The sequence below is a fragment of the Aphis gossypii genome, chromosome 3 (genome assembly GCF_020184175.1).
Source record: "Aphis gossypii isolate Hap1 chromosome 3, ASM2018417v2, whole genome shotgun sequence".
In the NCBI taxonomy this organism is placed as follows: Eukaryota; Metazoa; Arthropoda; class Insecta; order Hemiptera; family Aphididae; genus Aphis; species Aphis gossypii.
In genome coordinates, this window is record NC_065532.1 from 36,899,052 (window position 1) to 36,924,202 (window position 25,151).

General features: G+C 30.2%; 2 protein-coding genes across 2 annotated transcripts in view; one reads left to right on the forward strand and one right to left on the reverse strand.

The window, feature by feature from the left end:
- Window positions 1–15,788, reverse strand: part of LOC114122091 (uncharacterized) — a 31,764-nt gene extending 15,976 nt beyond the window's left edge. The window contains exons 1-2 of the mRNA XM_027984649.2: window positions 15,173–15,788; window positions 42–223 (exon numbers count right to left, since the gene is read on the reverse strand). Of these exons, the coding sequence (XP_027840450.2) occupies window positions 42–223; window positions 15,173–15,414 (424 nt within the window). The 5' untranslated portion in view covers window positions 15,415–15,788. The remainder of the gene's footprint in view (window positions 1–41; window positions 224–15,172) is intronic.
- Window positions 15,789–17,239: 1,451 nt separating this feature from the next.
- LOC114122090 (uncharacterized) lies at window positions 17,240–24,618 on the forward strand. Its single transcript, XM_027984648.2, has 2 exons — window positions 17,240–18,323; window positions 23,772–24,618. Exons 1-2 carry the CDS (start codon window positions 17,526–17,528, stop codon window positions 24,489–24,491), a joined length of 1,518 nt encoding a protein of 505 aa, XP_027840449.2. The 5' UTR covers window positions 17,240–17,525; the 3' UTR covers window positions 24,492–24,618.
- The last annotated feature ends 533 nt before the right edge of the window (window positions 24,619–25,151 follow it).

The following is a 25,151-nucleotide window of genomic DNA, read 5'->3' on the forward strand; positions in this document are numbered from 1 at the left end:
CATACTTCATTATATTATTATAAGACAAAATAGGTACTAACCAAAAGTGACGAGCTTCATTGAATGTTTTACGATGTTCGTTTGATTGGCTAGTTGACAAGTATACACACCATGGTCAGAAGACGTCAAACTCCGAGTGTATATGGTTTGATTAGCGCTTTCGGGATTCAATATGAAACTGGAAACGTCACCAGGCCAGGGGTAGGGACGATTATCTTTAAACCTGTAAAAAGTAAAACGTATGTAAAAATATTAAAAACAACGCGATTATTTCGTCAAAAACCATTATTTTTTTGCGTGTTTATTTAAGGGTGTATTGATTTATTCAGCGGTTATTTTTATAAATTATAACAGTTTCAAAAGTTCAAATATAGTAATAATCTTTCTATATAGTACTGAACATGTTATTAAGTTAGTCCCAAACAGCTACAATAAAGTTCAGGCAAAAGTTTATTGATTTGTCGCCGCTTTTAATAACGTCGAATAAATATGAAACCCTAAGAAGTTTATAGCAAGTTATTAATTTGAACACACTTCCGTGAAAAACAGAGTTCAGTTTTCAGTGAAGCCAAGGCTTCGTTGATTGTAAACAAGAAGAAGTTGTAAGAAAAACAAGCAGTCGGGAAAATCAACGTCAGTTTTGACACTACACGGTCCCTTTCGGGGACCAAATAATAATGTAAGAAAAAAAAAAAAAAAAACGTGTACACAGCTTTCGACTATACTACGCTAGCGAGTTGAAAATTATTTCGAATTTTTCCTCTAGACTAACGCCCTACTCCCTTAATGGCCAATTAGCAATAGAGTAATAAGAGAACGTTAACGATTTGTTTTCTCTTCTTTTATACACAGATACTTTTATGATTTCAATCGTATTTTAAACGACGATGACAAATTCGTTACAACGGTTAGGAGGTACCCACGATGTCCGATCGTCGTCGTCGTCGTCGTAATAAACGATATAGGAAATACCTAAACTGCGAAACCGGTCGTTATGTTGTATGTTCGATGACGTGCACGCAACAACAATAATAATATATTATTATAAAAGTGGTACACCGTACACGATGCGGTGGCGATTGAGACGTACGGCACATCGTCTCCGCGCTGTTATAGAGCGATCACCGCCGCCGCGACAAAGCCAGATCGAACCAGTTCGCCCCGAGATATTCGCAGAAACCGCCGCCGTCATCGAACACGTCGTACCTAACAATATATACCCATCGGCTATCGTTCGCGTTTAGGTCATTGAATTTAATGGATTGTATACATCATCACGGTCTGAGTGTCACATGGTGTTTACACCGAGCACAGCATGCGAATAGTGCGACGGTGTGATGTTATACGAGAAAAAAAAAACCAAAAGACAATATGGCGAAAAAAATTTACGTAATGTTATTGTTTTAATATAACGACAACAACAAATTACGGAATTGAATAAAAAAAAAAAAAAAAAAATCGTCAACCGTGGGTTTTTGAAGTATAAACATGCGCTCGTTATTAAAGACTTACTGCTATGAGGTACCTACACCGTATAACTACGACTAGTCGTCGAGCGTTGCGAAAAAGAAAACAAAAGAAAACCTACATTCAACACTACGGGCGAGTTGTCTATATCATACGAGAAAATATATATACGTCGTATCCACTTAATGAAATCGCTCATTTCGTGAAATGGACATGCACTTTATGAAATGTATCCATTTGGTGAAAATGACGTTTTAATACAGTAATTGAACAATTTTTTTGACATTTTCGTGAAGTGATAAAAATCATTGTGTAATATTAATATTATGTATACAAGTACTTTTGGTGTTGGGTTTTGGTGTACCTACGATTTGTAATAGTGTATAAAATAAATTTAAAAGTTGCCAGGTATAATTTGTAACGTGTGCATTGTATAAACCACGGACTAAGATATAGTATATCTTAGTCTGTGGTATATAAATTGGTTCGTCTATCGGGTTTAATTTCAAGATAAGATATCAAATTGTTGAAAATGATTATACAGATAGCTGATCCCGTTGACAATAATATACTCTGACAGTTTGTCTTTTAACAGTTGTTCTTTAGTAACACGTCGTTATTTTATAATTTTATGTAATATGGAAAAATACTATTTTATTTTAATATTTGTTTACTTGAATGTTATGATACGAAGCCATTACACAAAAATATAAACTTTATAAGGTGGAGATTGCTCAAACAAATGTGAAATTTTTTTATCAAGTATTGAAGTTTTATTAGACCATAGAGTAATAATTAGACTTTAGACCAAGAGCTAACTGTTCATGAGACTGTGATTGTGACAAGTCACAACATGTGGACAAGGTTTTTATTCTTGTTCATGTAAATCAAAAAACCGGCGTCCACCAAAATGCGCTATTTTTTTTTGTTGTGCAATAGTCTTTGCCATAACAATCAACTTTGTAAAAATAAATAATAAAATATAAAATAAAATGTTTAACTTAATTTTCATATTTCATTATTAAAAAAAAAAAGATTAAGTAAGTTAATGTATTATATCATACATTATTATCACCAACATAAAAAGTACTCATATACCTTAATAGTAATATTACACAATTTGAATAAAATGAATTTCACCCACTTCATGAAAAGGTCAACAAATTGTTCAGTGTATTAAAACGTTATTTTCATTAAATGGATACATTTCATGAAGTAAACGTCCATTTCATAATATAAGCTATTTCATTAAGTGTATGCGAGTATGCGACATAATATATACCTATTATCAATAGTTAATGTTTTGTATCGCATTATTGCACATATTTTGTATAAAATTTTAATAATAATAATAAAAAAAAAAAATCAAATTTAAAAATATCTTATAGCTAGCACCTATAATAGCTAATATTAATGTGGATAATTTCCCATATTGACACATTTAGTAATATAATATAGAGTTCGGATTTAAAATTTTTAAAGCAGAATAAGCAACAAAAAAAAAGCACACGATTGTTTTAAAAATGCATAAAAGAAGCAAATTAATTAAAATAAAAAAATTTGAAAAATTAATTTAAATTAAAAAAATAACTATTTACCATGTATTTCCCTTGATTTGCAGTAGTGAAACTGACTACTGTCGGGCAGAATACTTTTATCCGTAGAAAACGAACTATCTACATCTATTGAAATTACTACTCATACTTCAAACAAGACGTTTCAAATTACAACACTAAATTTTAAATTTTGAAATCGTCAATATCGATGTTACACGCATACTGGCCGTATAGGTACTGCAGGCAATAATATGTAGATTGGCAATCTTACGTATAAATGTATAATAGATATATTTAATAAACAACCCGATAACGAAAACAACAACAATCCAATATTCCAATATAATCGTTTATTCCACATTTTGGGTTTTTACATACCTATCTTATTCATTTTATTATTTTTATTAAAATACGATAATAAATATATAAAAAATCCACAGCTAGAATAATTGAAAAAAGCATTTACATAAAAAAAAGCAAAAATAAATTGGTTTATTTGGAATCAGAATAACATGAAACGGATTTATGTATAAAAATTAGATTTCTATCTAATATATAAAATAAGATGCATATGCTTTAAAATCCGAGCCCTAATAATATATATTAGTAAAATCGTATAGAGTCCACTTGAATTCTATAAATGTATTTTTATACTATCTATATGCGTGTAAGCTATAAATTATAATTCATAAGTTATACACTAAACATATTATGTGCTGTAGCGCAAGCATAACAATAGTTTTTTAATAGGCAATAGTGTTATTGTTTTTTTTCTTCACCATTTTATTACATAAGAAATGATAATTAACGGGACATAGACCCACGTGCAAGTTTTCCTATAACAATTATAAGAACGAAGATCGTTCAACTCAATAGCTTGCATCTCCTATATCTAATTTATTTCGTTACTCTATTCAACGGGTGCCATCGCACTCACGGGCTCGTCAATCAATGTCAGTTGTATTATAAATAATATTTTGTCTTTCGACATTCTAGCCTGATAATATTATAATGGACGGAAATGAGGGAGGTGTGTAGTACCTACACACTGACATGCATGTACATAATCAATTTTTTTAAATCGGTTTCTTGGTACTGCATCCTCGCTAAATGTGTAAACGTCAGACGAGTACAGGCTACAGCTAAATATAGAAAAACAATAATAACCATGGATCAGGTGAAGGGCGAAATTTTTTAAAAATGATTAATTACGTTCACATACGAAAAAAATCAGCATTCGTATAACGAAATAAAACCATAGACTTAATACAGCTGTCGAATTATTTATCATTGCTTTCAAATTTACAATAATAATATATTATGTACTACTATTATGATTCATGATTCGTAATACTTCGATGTGAGTTTATAGGGACGTAAATAACCTAACCAATGGACCAAATTTATTATCTTGAGACGTACCTTATTTGTTTTCATAATATATACATGACGTATATTGCCTGTAAATTAGAATATTTTAGAATACTGAGTGTCTGTGTTCTGCTGTAATGTACTAACGACCAAATTCCTGTTTTGAGTGTCTAATTAACTAATATTGACAGCAAACCACTTCATCCAATGCCCTTAAATGTCTTTATTTATTGATTGTTGTTAGTAGTTTTTCCGTTTTTCCACGCTAGAAATGTAAATATGTTCGTATTTCACAAAATATACACAGTTTTACTTTTTTCTTTAATTTCACTATACTTATATAAAGTGTTAATTTGAGAAATTTTAATTTATGTTAATTTAATACAATACACTTAAAACTTTTCGGTTTCGCCATTTATTTAATTGATTTAAAAAGTTTTATATTAATAATTAAACCAGAAGTAAAATTATAAAAAGTTTTAGAAATATATATTGCAAAACTATGTTTTCCATTTGTTAAAATAATATTTTAGAACTATTTTATCATATACTTATTACTCAGTACTATAAAATATCTTTTAAACATTATTGCTATAAGTACAATTAAAGTTTGAATAAATATTTTTATTAAAATATATGATAATGAATATTATCAAATGTATTATTATTATTATTAATATTTTAACTCTATAATAATAAAACTATGTTTGATACCTCAACATAAATTAAATTAACTTTAAGTGTTTTTTTATTTAATTAATGAAATAAATTAGAAAGAATAGTGAGTACTCATATAAATACTCAAATATAATATACATGTACGAGTGCCGAATAAATTGTGAAAAATCTCGGATATTTATCTTATTTTTGTATTTCGTAAAGTAAGAGATAATATGTATGTATAAATGTTAATTCATCCGTTTGGATAATCAATAGTACATAATATAGGTACCATTTTTATAAATAGGAATTTGAAATCAAAATTTAAAATAAAAAATAAAACCTTTTTAAATTGATAGAATAGTTTTTAATTATTTACAATACGTTGAAAATGCATCAGTTTAATTACCCGTAACATGGCGTATATAGTTGCACATTCTCACACATAATGTTGAGTAGTAAATGTACGGCTGTATAATATACAAGTTGGCCATGATACCGGGAACGACGTCACAGTATATACAATATACATTGTGTATTATTAATGCCTAAGAGAGTTCGCTAATTATTGTCATAGTTGCACATAAATGTCGGGCAGGCGAATGAGGCAGATGGATCGAAGGGGTAGGTATAAATGACAGCTGCGGGCTAAAGAAACTCTACATCGCATTTGTAATGTCATTTATATATCTCTCGTGTATATATATATACATATGTGTGTGTGTGTGTGTGTGTTGTGTGTGTGTGTGTGTGTGTATAAAAACTACAAATAACCAAGTCGTAACGCGTATGTATAGGTATACTCGAAAAAAGCGCACAATTTAAGATTTTTTAAAGGGAATAATATAAATTAGTTTTCGCTACTCCTAATTTAAATCTTTAATCAGTTTAATCAAAAAACAGATTATTTGTTATTATAAAATATATATTCATATATATATATACCAATATAAAAAATATTAATTGTTTCACAAACTTATTATAAACTATAATCCAGTAGCGAAATTAAACACGGAGATAAAGGCGATTACTATCACAGTACGCCTACTACGTTTAACTAGATTCGTTCAAGCGTATTTGGTTCAATTTATATAATACCATTCTATGTTTTCAATTTTCAATTTAAGTAATAATTAATTTTTTCAACATAGTTCATTAAAATAAGGCTTAAAAAATAAATTAGAAACGGACGAGCAGAAATTGAACAATAGGTATATAGTGGGATAATAAATCATTACGGTATTCGACTAGATTCGTAGAAACATAGAATAAAATGTATACATTATCACATTAATGCAATGTGTCAGATATTTGTCACAATCGTTTTATTATGTACAGAGTACACCTATACGAATGTATTGGATAAACGAGCGATTAATGTTTAGATATATATACACACGTTCACCGACGGGCAATTGAAAGGTATGGAAAAAGTAGAACGTTTAAATCACGTGGAAAATATCTAGACAATAAATCCATAAAAAAAAGAATTTGCTCAGCTGGAGGAGACGCTAAACACGACAGTCGATCAACTTGTTTTCCGATTGTTTTTTTTTCTGTTGTATCCATATTGGGCTCGTCGGAATTGCATAGACGTTTGATGTCGAATAAAGTTTTTTCTACGTTTTATACCTGTTCCGACAGACTCACAGACTTAATAGAACACAATAAACAGACACTCGAGTATTCAGCCAGTATAGAGTGTCGTGGTGGTCAGAGTGATGTTTTTTTATAAGTTTGAAAAAAATGCATGCAGAAATTGTTTTTACATCGATTTTTTTATTGATGGTAGGGTTACGTCGTGGGTGGTATCCGGATTTCATTCAATATCTTAAACAATATTGTACCCTAGTACTTATACCTACTGATAGCAGATAGATTGCCGGTTCACCTACATAGATTTTAACGATAAAAACTATGACACATGTTAAAAGTAAATGTGCTTGGTAATTTGGTATAGTCAGTGTTATATAATACACGTCATAACAAGTTAACCAAAAATTTCACTAATCGTGTTAGTGGTTATCCTGCGGACGTATTACTGAGAATATGAGAAATAATATGAATAAATACATTTTATTAAGTAAATTAATAATTCAAAGTACTTAAATACATACATAATGCGAAATTGTAAACAAATTACAAATTTTTAATTATGTTAGTTGAAGTTAAAATAAATAGGTATTTTACTGTTACATAAGCAATGCATACTAATTCAATGCCTACTTTGCTTACTCCAGAAATAGTATCGACATTGAAAACAAATCGATCAACTTTTAATTTACTAAAATTTTTTTTCAAAATTTTTTAGAATATAAATGCAAGATGTAAGTAATATCAATGATTTTAAAATACATAAGCTATAAAGTAACTTGGAACGGTTGAAATATAAAACCACATTTTATGGTAGGTATATCTTACAAGTAAGTCAACTTTTAGTACTTATAATTAAATTTTTTTTAATATTAATTTTAAGTTAAACAAATATATGCTATCAAATAATAAAATTTTTTATTTTACATAGAATTATAAAACAAATAATAATTTTAAATAATTTTCCATTAATTGAAAACGGTGGAATAAAAGCTATGCACTAAAAATAATTGACATATATCTAATTCAAAAATTTAGGTATAGTGGATCTATATAGCTTAATAATTTAAAAATATTAGGTATAATGTATACGTAATGATAATTAAAGAATACAGAAATTCCTGAGTTAAAATATTTCATAAATTTTGTTTATTTTTTCTTCACTAAATATGAAATTCTTTATCATATTTTAATCGCATACACATAATACTGGAGTATTTAACAATTTTTTTCATATAATCTGTGGTGAGTAGGATGATTGGACCGTAGAAGTTACACAATGTATAATATAATATTATTATGATAGCCTGCTGTCTGCAGATAACACACTTAAGCTTGTATAAGTACTTACTAGTTACTACTCAGGAGTTAGGTTGACATAATGTCACATAAAATTAATTTAGAGTAAAAATGTTAACTATACATATATTCATAAATTATAAGTGATCTCTACAACAAACTTTGTTCTTTAATCATCCCGGACGTACGCTGAATACTGAATGTACTATTATTGTATAATATACTAAAAAATATATTAATACTTTCAGTAAATTATAAATTTATTATAGTTAGATTTTTTACAAAAATTTATATGAATTTAAATTATTATCACCAAGCATTAACCTATAAAACATGTATTTTATTCAATAATATATACTTAATAAATTGACGTACGAGATATTTATTGGTTCACTAATGTCAGGAAGGTTGTAAAAATATATATTATAATTATTGTTGTTATAAGTTAGACTTTTGTGTCTTTTTTTTATCACTATTTAAGTTACATTGTTTCAACTGTTTCAAGCCTATTAAATTGTGTGACCATAACACGATAGGTCATAAAATATAAAGTCTGAAAAACAATAAATGCATGAACATAAAAGAATATGTATTATCCATAAGATTTTGGTTCAATATTAAGTTATTTATTGTTGAACACATATTAAACATAATATAAACTAGGTATAAATACACTTAAGATTTTACATATCTAGATTTTATAAATGACAACGATTCCTATAATTATTCTGACGTCGATCTTATTTTCATAAATTTTGAACCACTTTTAAATTAAATTTTGGTTGGCTTGTGTTATATTAATTTATTACATTATATTTCCCCGTGAGGATGAATCTAATTTTGAACATGCACTTTGATCATTCAAAGCATATTTTATGAATCATAGATTCATCAATGAAAATCATCAATTGAACAATATTAATTAATATAGGAAAAATGAGTGTCATAAAATAGAACAATTAAATTATGTGTTTTAATGGGCGCCTCTTTTAGATCCTCAGAAGATAGTATAAGAATAGAAGACATAATATTGATTTTTGCAACAAATATGCTTTTATTTATTAATTTTTAGATCTAAAAAGCTCCAATCTTTAACTGCAAGGTTTTAATTTTGATATGAAATTGCATCTAGCTTAGGAGGGACAAAAGTAAAAGATTTTTAGTACTTTTTAATCGAATTAGGAAAAAAAATAACTAGAATAGGTATATACAAAAAACAATTTTTTTAACAAAATCGCTCCAGGTTTTTGTTGTAATTCTAAAAATAGTAACTGTAAGAAATTGAATGTTTCACAAACTACTTATACTGCAGGTATACTTACCAATGTATGATAAAATTGTTGCTTGTAAGAAAATTAAATTAAAATTTCCTTATGTTTTATTCAAACAATAATGAAATAAGTATACAACTACCTAAAATATCAAAAGTACATATTATGCAATTTTAACGACACTGAATATTCATATGTAGAATACAGTGATTTATTCTCAAATGAGATTTTGTTATTTTGTTACAATTTAAAAATACCTTTATTTGGTAGGAATTTGCAAATTTTTAATTTGTGTACATTATTAACACAATTTGCATGTTAGCTTTATTATACGCCGTAACGCATTATTTCAAAACTCGGGAAATGAGGACGATGAAAAAAAAGATTAATAGAACTTTGTCCCATAATAAGTGGCAAAATAAATATTTCTGATATTTTTAACTCAATAATTGATAACACTATATAGAAAAACTGCGTATTAATTAGTTACTACTTACTATTTAATAATTCAACTTTTTGTGCAACTTATCAAAAATTCAAAATATTTTATGCATGTATAACGTTATTCTTCGATGGAGTAATTATATATTATTTAAGCATTATTTATAATCGTTCGTATAATGTATTTGGCAAAACTTTAAAAATTTCATAAGTAACAGCAGATATTTATATAATACATGCAATATAAATAATGTTGTATTTATTAAACGTTTACAAAATATTTATTCAATCATTCTCAATAAAAAAAATACCGAGTATGATGATTATATTGTAATTCGGAGATTTTTATTCCAAATTTGAAAAATCGTAGATATATACTTAATATACCTATGAATGTAGGAATAATCAACTTAATTATTTATGCTATAATTACTTACTATTACTAGTTGTAATGAGAAACTAATTTCATCGTGCAAATTATTATGATATTTTGTAAAAATGGTCAGCGGATGGTTGGGTTTATAGTTTATCAAAATTAAACTGATTACCTAATAAGATATTCTTTTAATTCCACAGGACATTGTACATAATCATTACACGGATACTAATTTAATAAATGTATTAATATAATAATTTATGTTTAAAATAACACAACAATCTTACCTATGCTTTAAAAATTATGTATATAATAATATAATATAATATGTAATGATGTAGGTAATCTAGGTGAAAATGTAACTATATATTACACAATAGGTATATCCAGAAAAATTGAACACATTATTAGACGCTGATTGAAACTTGTAACATGAAATATTACTAACTATTCATTCACTAGGGATGACAAACAATTTTCTTACTTTGCTATTAAAAAAAATATATTATCTGTATCATTCCATTTATTATAATAAGCATTATTATACAACAAGCGTACCTATATACAACATATATAGCATATATTCTTATTCAGTTTCGTCGGAAGCCACGTCTATAAGTTTTTATGCCTGTGAACGAACACGCCAAACACAAAGTATTCTGGGAAAATAGTCAGAAATATAATAATATTTCAGTCATTTTATACATGTTGCTTATAAACATACAGACGTAGTATAAGTATACTATATTATATAAGCCAACAAAATTCATTTTTAATATTGAATTTAATATTTTTTATAAAAGAAATAAGAAAGACGTGAAGGAGCAATACACATTTGTATGAAAAATTCTCTTAACACTACCAAACAAAGTTTATGATATGAATTAAATCGATAAAGTATATAGTGCTATAATATAATTTAGATAACATTTAGCTTATAGAATTAAATATTAATAATCGTATGTTGTGTCTCCGTCTTACAAAGTTAATAACATACAACATGGCAAATTGTATTACACAAAATTAATTTAGTTTGAATTAATCATCATTGTATATTGAAGGTAAGTATATTATCTGTGTAACATGTAAGTAATTTGTATGTTGAATTTTACGATACTTAAAATAGAATTTGTATGCTAGTCATAAGATGGCTAGGTTAGGTACATAAAAAATTACAATTTAAAAATTCATATAACTTACTTAAAATTTCTCTTGATTTGTTTACACGAAATTAATTTAAGTGATTTAAATATAATAATTGGCTAGTGTGCAGGGGATGCTAAAAAAATCAATTAGACGCATTTTATACTCGAAAATGGATGATTGGTTTTAGAGGGTTTCATTTTAAAAGTCATGGGTGTTATTTTTGTGTATAGGAAGGTACCTTATGTAACATAGGTACCTAACTCATAATATAATAAAAAAACTTTTACACTTCATTAAATACATTATAGTACTAATTTCTAAATATTGCATTCAATAAATAATTATTAAAAACATTTATTTTATGAACTTAAAATACATTTGTATTTTAAAAAAAAATTGCAAAACTGTTGAATTACATTTTTTCCAACTCTACAAGACCGTAGTTGTACTACCCGGGGGGTTCAGAGGTTCGAAATTCTTTTAAAAGTAAAAATATGTGACTAGAAATATATTGGCTAAAAGATTATGTACAAAAGGCGTAAGTATGTTATAAAACATTTTTGACCCTTGGCTCGCTAAAATTTGTTTTCAGTAACATCAGTTACAGCTTTATAACTTTAGTCCATACGATAATCTAAATTAAAACATATTATAAGTACACGAAATTGTTTCAAAATACTTGTTCAATTTCTTTTTCTTTTATCAACATCTAAGAAATTAATACAACAGAAATTCCCAGTTAGAAAAAACTATATTTTATATTAAGCTTTAAGAAATATTTTATTGCAAATGTTGCAATATATGCACTGCACATTGAATAAAATACTTACATGCAGGCTATAGTTGAATAACTAAACTATTTTACTGGGTATATTTTAATATGTATATATATTATATATATTTATAATATGTGTCCATATGAAATATTGGTTGTAGAGATATAATTTACGTAAAGCATACACTCTTATAGCTATAGATAAGTATATCGCAATAATAATAAACCTATTTTAATTTTTTTTAAATTCTTACTGTGTGATTTTAATATACCTAATATAATTAATAAATATGTATATAAAGCCGATGTCAAAAAAATGTTGTTCTCTTTATATTTTTATAACAAAAAGTATAATTTTAACAGAAACTGGAAGCAGTAATATTAAAGGTAACAACTTTAGGGTTAAAACAATTTTTCCTGAGCGTTTAAAAATTAAAAACTTCAACAAAATTAAAAAATCTATCAATACCAGGTACCTATATCTTAATATTATATTAATTAGTAATATTCTTTATATTTTTAAATGTATGTTATAATAAATACCAATAGGTATCGCCGGTATAAGTATTATGCATGTATGTGAAATTTTCCGATAACAGAACTATTAAATAATTTAAATTTTGTATAATTGTTTACAATAATTAATAATGTTTTTAGTAAAACACCAACACATGTTGTATAAATCATTGAATTCATCTTTAAGTAACTCCCTATCCCCTTCCTATACTAGTCATTTTAAGACACTAATTAGTTCAGAAAACAACATTTAATACGTGGGTATCTAATTGATGGATAAAATACATTATGGTAATAATTATAATACCTAACCTAATCTATATTATCATAATATGTTGTATGTAAATATTCAACTAATATTATTTTTGTGGTGTACCTAAATAAGAGTATTAACAGACGCTGAGAATTTTAAGGCAAATTTAACTATCTATACACATTATATAGAGATCTGTTAAATTCGTTGTACATACTGTTAAAATGATTGTATAAAAAAACGGTAAGATGAAAAATGTTATGAATAACATATCAATACACATATATACAACTATAAAAGTATACCTAGTTGTAAAGACTGTATTGAATATTTACTGCAAATTAAAATTTACATAGTTAAATACATTTAATTGAGAATTATTTTGGTAAACTTTCATGCAGTAAATTCTATGTAATCGTCAACGAGACACATGCATATTGTATTTAGAGAATTAAAATAAATCAATAGCTGCGTCCACTCTTCAACTGTGCTGCAGTAGATACTTAAAATAAAATTGTTGTATTCTCTACTAGCGATAGAACATTATCCTGATTACAGGTATATATAAAAAAAAAAACAATAGATTTTATTCATTATCATTTTTAATTTTGTTAGAAAAAGATAAACAGGATGTAAATGGCAATATGGCATAATATGTACTATAATACATAGTTAAAGTAATAAAAATAATATTATTTAATACCTATTTATAATCTAATTTTATTTATTATTGAACAAAAAAAGAACATCAACAACAAAGGTTAATAGGTTTTGGTTTACATCGTTCTACACAATAATAATTTGTACATCGCTTATTTGACGACAGTGTCATAAATTGATGGCTCTTCAATCAAGTTGTTCAAATTAAAAATATTTTTTTTAGTTAAAGTTTAATAGCCCATACACTAGTTGAGCTTGCAGGAACATATCGTGTATTAATTAATAATATATAATATATCGTCTATTTAATGCACATTATAGTATTACACTGGGGACCAAAAAGTTCTGGTCGACTATGTGTCGACTTGAGACTTAATATTCCGAGTTCTAGTAAACAATTTAGGTTTTAACGTTAATGGTTTAAATTGATAGTATTAATTATTGTCAGAACTTGTCCAAACCTGTATCGTGTTGTTCGATAAACGTGTAAAAGACATATCCGATCTCCGAATATTGTACACGCATAATATTATATGTGTATAATAATATATGTATATTTTTTTTACGTATTGATTTTATTGAAAATACACGGAATTTCACGAAGGTAACGCCGTACAAGAATAATAATATACAAGCAAAGAATAAAGACCATCATTTTTTCTGAGAACAATATTGAATATACAATGGAGCGCCGAGAAAATAGCTATGTATATATAGCGATCTGTATTTCTCTTTTGCAGGGTAGTTGGAAAATAATAATGGTCGATTATTATTTCAGCGTACCAGCTACCTACCAAGAAGCCATGTACAATGCAAGACGCCACTGCGCCACTATATATCGTGTACGCAAAAATAAAAACCAACACAACAATATACTCGTCGACGTCCATTCATACCGGCTTTTTCGCCAACACACACATATATATATATATAATTTATTTATTTATAAGATCGGTCCACGTGCACTGTGAATTAAAAAACTGCGTGAGAAGGTCTCCGTAGTACACCTATTATATTATGTCTGTATACCCATTAAATTCACGGTACCGTCAATCAATATAATCATTACGCCGAATTTACACGGTCTCGTTTTAATTCGTTAATTACTCGCATATATTAATATAAATTTACAGGTGCGCGTTCGAGGTGCATAATATATAATATATATATAGTGTATGAACTTTATCGTATGTTATGTATAATAACTACAAACGTCTTACGCTCGACGTACGATCGTCTGGAGTGTTCACAGCAGGTATGTTCAGATGGTAATTCAGTGGCGGCGGGATATAAAACAATTTGAAACAATCGCTTCATGTCCAATTAGGTGGGTGGTATAATTATGGGCCCCACACGAGCACGTTCGGCGGGGCCCATTATCTTCGTGAAGAATAAATAACAAAAAAAAAAAATAATAATAATAATTATTGTAACACCTCAGCACTATAATAACTGTCATGACAAATATTATAAATACTCTGATCTAATAAATTATTATATATTATCATTTTGGCGCAATAAAGGAGGAATGGCGGTAAAAATAGAAAAAAATTTACAATTCGCTTCAAATAGTTAGCGCCGCCACTGAATTGGTATAATATGACAATAATTTAATATAGTCGAAGAAAATCGACACGGACAAGACGTATAGGTTCTATTATTAGACAGACGGCGTTATATAACACGCACCGCCGTATATGATTTGGGGGCCGGGAGGTGGCACAGATCAGAACAAGGACCATCCGGAGGGGGGGGGGGTGAGGGAGATACTCGAGCGGGATTACTTACCATTCGAGACTGAGGTATCTCTCGCCGCAACAGTGAAGCGTCTTGAACGAGTTGAGCGGCCCGTACTCGGTGGCGCTGAGTTCCTTGGTGAACCGGACGCCGGAGTACTGCCGCTGTGCGTCATCGACTTCCGGGAACAAGTTTTCGTCGCAGTACGCGGCAGATCCGCCTCGGACCACGGACGCTGCGGCCAACAACAGCCGGAGCAGCGGCAGCTGCAGCAGACGGCCGACCGCGGACATTTTCGTGGGAAATACGCCGGACCGGAACACGCGTTTGGAAAAAAAAAAGTCGCGGAAACGCGCCGAAGTCGTTGTTTTTAAACGGGACCCGAAACGGTCATTTCGACAGACGGCGCTTACGACGGTCGCGATAGAGACGCGCCAAATGAACGGGGCGCGCGGGCGAGCGTTGACACGACGACGACGACGACGACCTCACTAGCACACACCGCACCGGTGACTGACTGGCGAGTGGTGGTTGATCGTAGGTCTTTCGACTGTCGTATATAGTAACCGTAGACTCCGTCGCGGAGCAGTCGGCGCGCGATCACACTATAAAACCGCTCTCCGGTTCCGCTCTCTGTACACATCCCCCCACCGCCGTTGCCCGTAGGTAACTACGGGTGATCACGCTCGAAGAGGCGGGTATCCGTCGCCGGCCGGGTTGCGCGCGCGCGCGGGCCACGTCCCGCCGCCGTCCACCAAACAATACGCGAACGCACACTTTGTATTTTTATTTTTTTACCGAGAATCCACCTCCTGCCCACTCGTCGTCGTCGTCGTCACACTTGTCCCACGTTGCTGACACCGCCCGGCCGATCGTCGACGATAAGGTACAACTTGTTGCCACCGCGATCATAAGGGTTCAAGCTCGCGCGAGTTGGGGCCCACGACTGTCGCAACAACTGCGCCTGCTGCAGACTCCTGCACAGTTGGTAGGTAGGTACCTATTTCTCCGAGTGTAAAGGCAAAAAGTCGTACCGTACAATTGTATTTTGGTCGTTATAATTTATTCGTCGAGTATCGACCGGTTAAAACGACGAGTGATTATTATTAATATTGATTAGTCACTCTAGACAAATATTACTCGTTTTTACTTCCTTCTTTATAATATTTACTCGACTTGAATAATTGCGTATTGTCATTCGATTTTTATTTTGGTTTTAAATTCTCGGAGATTTTTTTTTTGAAAATGTTCATGCGCACACCGACGTAATATATTATTAATAAATTACATCGGTTTATGAGATAAGTTACTTAATATACAAAGCTTATGAGAAAGAAGAGTGGTTTATTTTATACGTTTCTTATAATATAAACAGAATTTATATAAACAATATATTATTATTGTGTTTGAATCAACTCTTTGTACTTAAATACACCACAATGCAGTATGATTGACTCTCTGGGGATAGCAAATATGATGACTGGTGAATGTTTCTGAGAAACGAAGAGAATAATAATATTGTTGTACATATTATAATAATATACTAGCATTATACTCCTATTCAGAGTTATACGTTGATCCCGACTACTATGTATATTTGATGGAAGGGAAAGGGTGACTCTATTAACTAAATAATATCTGAAGACAGTTTGTTCAAAGTTCAAAACCAACTTATAACTAAAATAGACCTGAACATACATACACAAGGTCTTTGTAATTTGCTGAATTCTATTAAACGTATATTAAGCCGTATTATTAAAATGGATTCTCCAAATAATCTGTCCCAAATTCTAAAACAAACTGAACTAATTTCACAGTAATTCGATTCAATGGTGTACCCTTATGATTTGAATGAAAATACCCAACCACTAGTAATTAATGTTATACTTGATCTAAGAATATTACTGTATTACATATAGTCGATTATAAAATGATTATACTTAACGTACCTATTGTATCTATTATATATATCATATATCAAACGTATAATTAATATGTTGTCAAGTGCTGAAGTGCGTCAACATTATAAAAATAAAAGTTGTATAATTATTATGATTTATGTTATAGTTATTTTTTAGTCACAGACCTCGGATACTCGATTAATTGTAAATTGTAATTTCAACATTAGATAAAATTATTTTCATAAAAAAATATCATGAATGCGTTTATGTATTTATGCGAACATCAAAATATAGTAACTACTGTTTACATTGTACTTTGCAATTGAAAATAAATTATAAATACAATTGCGGCGTAACGTTGGTTTTATAGAGTGTATTTAGTTTTATACGTAAAAGCGCTGTCTACTGTGCGTAGGTAGACTATAATTCTGGACAGATATCATACAACTGAGTATTTTTTATTTTATATACGTTAGGTGATTTTTTAGTCAAACAGTGTGACAATGTATAACGACATGGATTTTGACGTGGCCGTCAACGATATTTCCAATCAGATTGTTGGAATACGAGATCCCGAGTTGGCACTGACGATAGAAAAATGGGTGTTGAAGTTGACTGCGGAGAACCGAGGCGCGAACGAGCTTAAGTACCTGCAACTGTTGCAGTACATGATGGCCCAAGGGAGGATTAACGGTCCGTTCGCGAAGGATCCGCCGCCGGGTCCCCTGGTGTCGTTAAGTCGGTACGTAAATCCTTGCAGCGGTCACGGCCGCAACAGCGGTGGGGTCGAGTGTTGGCAGACGAGCAACTGTAGCAGAGCCGCTCAGACGAAGTACGAGGACGGTGATGACGAATTCGAATACGGCGAAGACTACGAAGATCAGCTGGACAACGAAGAAACGACGGTAAACCTCGACGACCGGGACGACGTCGGAGACTCGCACAACACCGACGGCGGCGAACTGCCGCGCCCGGAGAAGATCGGCGTAGAGGACGGGGTGCAGGAAAAACGCGACGGTCATTTGGCGGGCGGTGGCGGAGGAGAGTGCCGGGGAGGTGGCGAAAGGAGCGCCCCGAAGAAAAACCCGTTCGCCAAACTGTGCAACCCGTGCTTAGATAATTTCGGACAGCACTTGCTAAAGAAACGACCCGGGCCGATGGACGCGGCTTACAGGGAATTGCTGGGAGACTGCGCGCTTCCCGTAATCACGGAATCCGAACAGAAGACCGTCGGTCCGGAACTGTTACAGGTTCTGGAGAACGTCGACGACTCCACCACGTTACAAGAGTTTTACTTCCAGGTGGGTGGATATATAATTATACGTGTCGGGTTGACTGCCCACAATTACGTATAGTCGTGGTATAATTTGGTTTTTCTTTTGAACCGCGCGTATACATAGTTTAGAGAAAATGCAGACGGTGGACGACTTTTTTAAAGTCTCACATTATCGTTGTTGCAGTTAAATGCAATAACTGACCTAATCGCTTTGATTTCTCTAAACAAGAGAACACTACAGGACGGTGTATATAGCGCGAATATCGATTTTCCTAAATTGCATTTCCCTACAGTATATATACCTACGCGATATAAATTGTTAATACGATCGACAGAGCGTTAAATCCTCTAAAGCGTACACGGGGTTTTTTTTTCATTAAGATAAATTAAAAATATTGCGCATCGTTTATTTTTTTCGCTTAATACGACTACCCTTATTGGCGCGGAAGGTTTGTTAATGAAGTCCAGGCTTTGTTTTCATCACACGCAACGGCATTTCGATTCTAAATTTATCGGTATATATACCTTTCATCAAACATTATTCTATTGAGCGTTATTAATTCACTGCAGCAGTTGTTATATGCAAATGTTTTTTTTTTTTATTATTATTCTGTCATTTAAAATTCGTCGAATTTTCATTTTGTACATTGCTACAACAGTTTAACTTTAAAATTAAGTATGCTTGTAACTTGTTTATAAGTATACTATGTAAATGAATTATGAATACCGTGTGTTGGTCAGTTTATTCAGTTACGAATTGTTTTTACATAAATTTAAATGACCTTTTTATAAATATATGCTGTAATAATATCAACAATCTGCAGTTAATAGCAATAATATAAATTATAATTAACAACAGTATTTATTTCCAGTTATATACTTACAGATTATTGAATGTTACACGTGTGTTATACGAATGAAAAAAATATATATGAAAAACGAGAATTAATTAATACTTCGCTATTGTATCATTTTTATTCTTTAACCATGATGTATAATAATTACAATGCGTATTATTATTATGCTAAATATGAGATATTATACATATAAAAATACCAATATCGTATTAACTACGTATTATATCGTATGATGTATATATATACAATAAAGCGAAACCGATAAAAATAATAAATAAATATAATTAACATAAAACGATAGGTACAATATCAGTATTAAATCGTTCGATTATTTACGATTCGTAACAATTATTCACTTGTTCAGCATCAAGAATCTACAAACTTCATATTTTTTTTTATCAAAACGCCTGAAAATAATAATTAATAAATACCTCCGATATTTTTAGTACACTCGATTTAAAAAAAGGAATAGGGCACCACTCTGCTGTAGATTATGTGTCGAGCGGGTAACTGTTATGAATGAATTGTGTGTTATGTCTTCTATTAAATTACATTTATTGAATTCAATGATGTTATATTATTGTATATACTAAAAATGATTCTGAGCGGAAATGGTCTGTCAGCTTGTAATATAACAAAGTGTATTTCATGATAGAATGTTTTATGATAAAGCCATAGAGCTATTTATTTTACTTTTGGTAAATATATAGATATTAATAATAATATATTATACATATGTATAGATATATTTTTTTTAAGATAATGCGTATTTAATTATTACAAAATTATACATTTATAATACCATATTATAAAAATTTATACAACACGAAATTTAATTTTATAAGTACCTGTCGTAAAACATAAAAATATATTTATAATATAAGTAAATATTATCCGAAAATAAATCAAAAATATCATTACGTTTAATATAATTCATAATACAATAAAATATACGAAAAAGTTTTAAGTTTCTACAAATAATATTTTAAAATTATAAAACTAAATAATTAACATCATTATTTATCGTTTAAATAAGTAATTTGAAATTTCATCCAAATTTGAAATTAAAATGTCAATAAAAAATAATTGTTTTTATACATACTTAGATTTTATGGAATCCCGTTTTTCGATCCTTAACTTATGATTTTTTAAACATATTTACTTTGTCATTCGATTTATATTGTTTATACATACAATTATAAATCAATTATTTATTATTGACAATTAACAAATTTATTCATTTTCAAAAATTTTATTCGAGTTAGATAGGTATTTATAAAAATGTTAAACGTGATTCCACCCAATGACCTAGGCAAAGAAAATTTGTCTGTGAATTAACAATAAAATTAAATAATTTTTATAATCAAAATAGTATGTCAACAAGACATGTGTATATTATTGTTAGGCATAAATAGTTTGGTGGCACACCAATTGCGTACCAAGTCAGGTAAACGAATATTTTTGAACGAATTGCGTCCCGAACGAAATTCGTGTTACGTATTAGTTACTTTTTCACTTAACAATTTTTTTGAAGTTATCGGGGGTTTCCAAATTTATTTTTAACTTGAATAATAATTTTAAATTAAAAAATAATAATAATTTAAATATTTATCATTAACATAATATTATTATACTATGATAACTCATTTTTAGTGAGTTGTTTGTACTTTTATAATATTTTCAATAAAAATATTAGGGACAATATTGATGTCCCTGTAATCATGGATTACAAACTATACACTATATTATTATAAGATAACATAGTATATAGCATGATTCAATATTTCCTCCGAAGTTGTCGACAGAAAAAGTTCAAACTTACAAAGTACCACCAACGCTTGCGAATCTTTTCATTCGAAATTTAACAAATTGTTGATTCTCCTCATCTAAATAACATACAAATTTTTAGAAGTTTTAAAAAATATGCAAACCGATACTATAATATTAATAAGAGTATCTGTTTTAGAAAAACGAAGAAAAATAAAAAGACAAAATACTATTTATAGAATATAAATAAAATACGGAATTCGTTCAAAAAGGTTCGTCTATACCTGTAGTTTTGGCACGCAATTTCTGTGCATCCAAATAGTTTTTATGTTCATAAATTACATTAAAATTTTTGATGTAGGTACTGCAGTTGTAGTGACATATTTAAAGGGGTTCGTGGAGTCCGACCCCCCCCCCAACTCCGCCACCATCTGGTATTTTATGGATGTAACCATTATAACCACATTACATTTTTACGTGATTAAAATTATACATATTTTGTATCATAATACTGTAATATGCTTTATAAATGGTAATAATTTTATCGACATAACCACATTTAATATTATAAGGGTTAACATTTCCGGAAAAAACGTTTTTCAAATAAAACTATAAAATACAAGCTTTTTCCGGGAAAATTGGAAAGTTTACTAAAAAAAAGTTTTTTGGGTGAAAAAACATAATATAATATAATAGCCACTTATATTATTAAAATTTAAAAATAAATAAGCCCAAATACATAATTATAATATTTTTAAAGCAATTATATATCCGTATTCAATAAGAATTTTACTGAAAATAACATAACATATTAACTAATATTCTAATATTCTATTTTCTTCTTATTCTAATTTTAATTCTTTTTACAATTTGTGAATTTTTATGATGAAAATGATAAATAGGGTAATCAGAATTCAATGTTCGATTTATTTTGAAGCTAAAACAGTTTCAATTTAATGGCGTTTGTCCGTACTTTGTAGTTTACAATATTATAGTTTTAATACGAAAATTATTGTTTTAACTTAAAATAATATTTTTTCAACTGTGAATTTTTATATTTTTAAATTCTTTGTACAGTTAAAATAATTTTTTAATTTTCAATGGAAATTTTCAAAAATGCATTGTAATATTTTCTAATTTTTCCAAATTTTTTGGGCCTACAGGAAAAAGAAATTATATGATGCATGTTAGCTTTTATTATTTTCATTTATATCCTTAAATTTTATACATCATAATTAATTATCAAGGTTTGTAGATAATAATATAAAATAATCAATAAACCTTTATTAACTATGACAAAATAGTCGAACATATTATCATCAAAAAGTAATTAAATTATGTATACTATTATTATTAAATGATATAGTTTGTATTTATATCTATAGAAGTAATTGCCTATGCATAACCCTTAAGATGACCTAATTACATGTGTCTTAGCCAACTAATTAATCCTCGTAATATTGATTTTATATACAATACATGTACTTACCTATACATCTAACATATTACCAAGTTAATTACCAGACATGCTCGTTCGCTTTTTTTCATTTTATAATAAATTTATCGTGTTTTTAAGTAGGAAAATACTCAAAGTATATTACACCATTTTTACCTTTCGATTCGTAAGACAATATTGAATCATCCAATGTAAACTGCAAAACATTCGTTCGACACCTGTAGAAAATTATACTCAATTTAAATGAGTATTGTATTTGTACCATTCTATATTTTTATTTACATTTTTCATACTATTTATTGGAGAGTGCTGAGTAGCAATACAAATTCCTTTTAAAATAAAAGTATTATATAATGTTTGACGTAAAACTATTATATTAAGGATTACTATTCATAGGTACTACATAGAATGTAATTACTCAAAAACTATTGAGTTGAATTTCTATTTATATGAAATTATTATGAATAAAAAGTGGTTTTCATAAAAAAAAATATATAAATGATTATATACCGCTACTGCGGGAAATACTTTTAAATGATAGAACAACTTAAGTAGACTCGAGTAATTTGATAAATGCGTTGTTAAATGCTAAAATTGGAGTGAGCATGGTTGGTGAATCATCAATCAGCCCGCTCTATAATATAAAATAAGTATTATGTATAATAACAATAATATACGTACTGAACTGCGCAATAGGACTACAATTGTATGTAGTACGAAATTAAAAAGTGTGTAATGGCTTAACTGTTTTTTACAGTTTTTCTTCATTGTATTTTTGATTAATTCATATAATCGCATCTCTTGACCGATTATCGTAAGTCGCATTTCACTTGGGTATTTCTGAGGTTGGACCGAATCTTGCCCATAACATAATATTTAAATACTAACTGTTAACTATGTACATATAGATTAATAACGTACTATAGCATATTGTATAGTGTATGAGTAAACTTTATTTTATGTCAATATACTATATACTTAAAGATACTTAGAGACTAAATATACTTAATAAATACAATTTGATTGATCAATTCATTTTTTATTTCTATAGTTAATCGATTAAAAAGGTTTTTTTCAAACATTATATTTTTCAGTTTTCTAGAAAAAATAATTCTTACATATTCAAAATAGCTTTTTGATAATATTTTTTAAATACATTTACAAAATATCAAGGGGGACATTGCTCCGTTAATTTTTTTGAGGAGGAAGTTACCTTTTTACGCCTATGATGACGACCTGTATACAATATATTACATATTATTCACATACGACTCATAAAATACACTTTAAAAGATTGGGGGGGACCCTTTGACGGTGCAGATACAACAGAGTTTAGTATACATAAATCGTGTGGTATGAAAAAATGTAAATTTTAGTTTCTCCCTCGCTGCAGGTGTCGCTGTACACGTGCGACCGAGCAGAGCTGATGATGAAGTTGTCGGACAGCATGGTGGACGACTTCAGGACGTTCGTGTCGGACGTGTTCGAAAGTCGCACGGAACACATCAGCGACGGTTTGGCCAAGGAGCAGATGGCGCTTTGCGAAAAATACGCGTACCTGTACGACCGGACGCTGAACCGGGCCACGGTGGCTCTGGACTTCCTGCGGGAAGCAATGCCGGTGTTCAGCTGGCACAAGTACCAGTCGGAACCCGACGAATATCTGAAGCGGATGATAATGCGACGGACGGCGGTCGCCGGGGCCATGACGGCTGCCGAGGGCGGCGACGGACGTCCGGCCGGGCGTGCATCCGGTCCCGTTGCCGACGACGATAACGCCGCGACGGCCACTGCCGACGAAGACGACGGAGCGCAGCAGTCGGCCATCAAGAAGCTGCTGTACAGGCTCAACTGGCTGCGGACCGAAGTCAGCCGGGTGGACTGCGAGGGACAGCGACTGTACGAACAGCACAGCGAACTCACCACCAGCCTGGCCGACTTCAACCGCCGTCTGTCCGACACTCAGTGCCGAGCGGCCGGCGACATCGACCGACACAAAAACGAACTCACGGTGCTCAGACAGCGGTCGGCCGACCAGACGGCGATCATCGACCGACTCATGGAGACCATACAGTTGACCATGCAGGACAAACAGCCTACGTCCGGTTGTTAGCGCACATACCCGCTGTGCCACTGCTGCCAAATACGGAAATTGAGGGAGGGCTCGGTTTGCTAAACCCCCCCCCAAGCCAATATTTATCCCGACATTAAAAAAATATATATAATTTTTAATAACTGTTCTTAACTAATCTTTTGCATTTTAACTTTATAATCAAGATCAATGACCAATTAAAAAAAAAAATTTTTAGATTTTTTTATAAAAAGAAATCGTTGAATATCGTAGATAATAATATACTATTCTATAAACCACTACGCACTAATGATACCGAAAAAATACATAAGACCGATTATCACGATAATCTACAGTCTACGACAAAATATTTTATCTAAGATTTTTTCTTTTATTATTTAATATACATATTATATCTATTTAAGTATATCTTAATTATGTTTTTATCTAAATCATGCAGGTATTTTAATACTAATAATATTACACTACCTCAGTTGTATTACTATAACATCAGTTGTTGACTGTTGTTATGATTATCGCACGACGTGTTATGTGGTTTATTCATTATGCCTGCAGCCTATGACTTAACCGTACGACGTGACAAAGTGGGAAACTGTTTTGTATGTTTTTTTTTAATTAAAAGTAATCTATAAAATTTAAATTGATGAAACTTGGAATTTTATACTTCTATAGTCTATACGT

What these genes read in the sequence shown, in the direction of transcription:
- LOC114122090 (XM_027984648.2), top strand. Translation starts at nt 17,526, where the DNA reads ATGTATAACGACATGGATTTTGACGTGGCCGTCAACGATATTTCCAAT. An exon ending in TACAAGAGTTTTACTTCCAG is followed by an intron (nt 18,324 to 23,771) that starts GTGGGTGGATAT and finishes CCCTCGCTGCAG; the next exon opens with GTGTCGCTGTACACGTGCGA.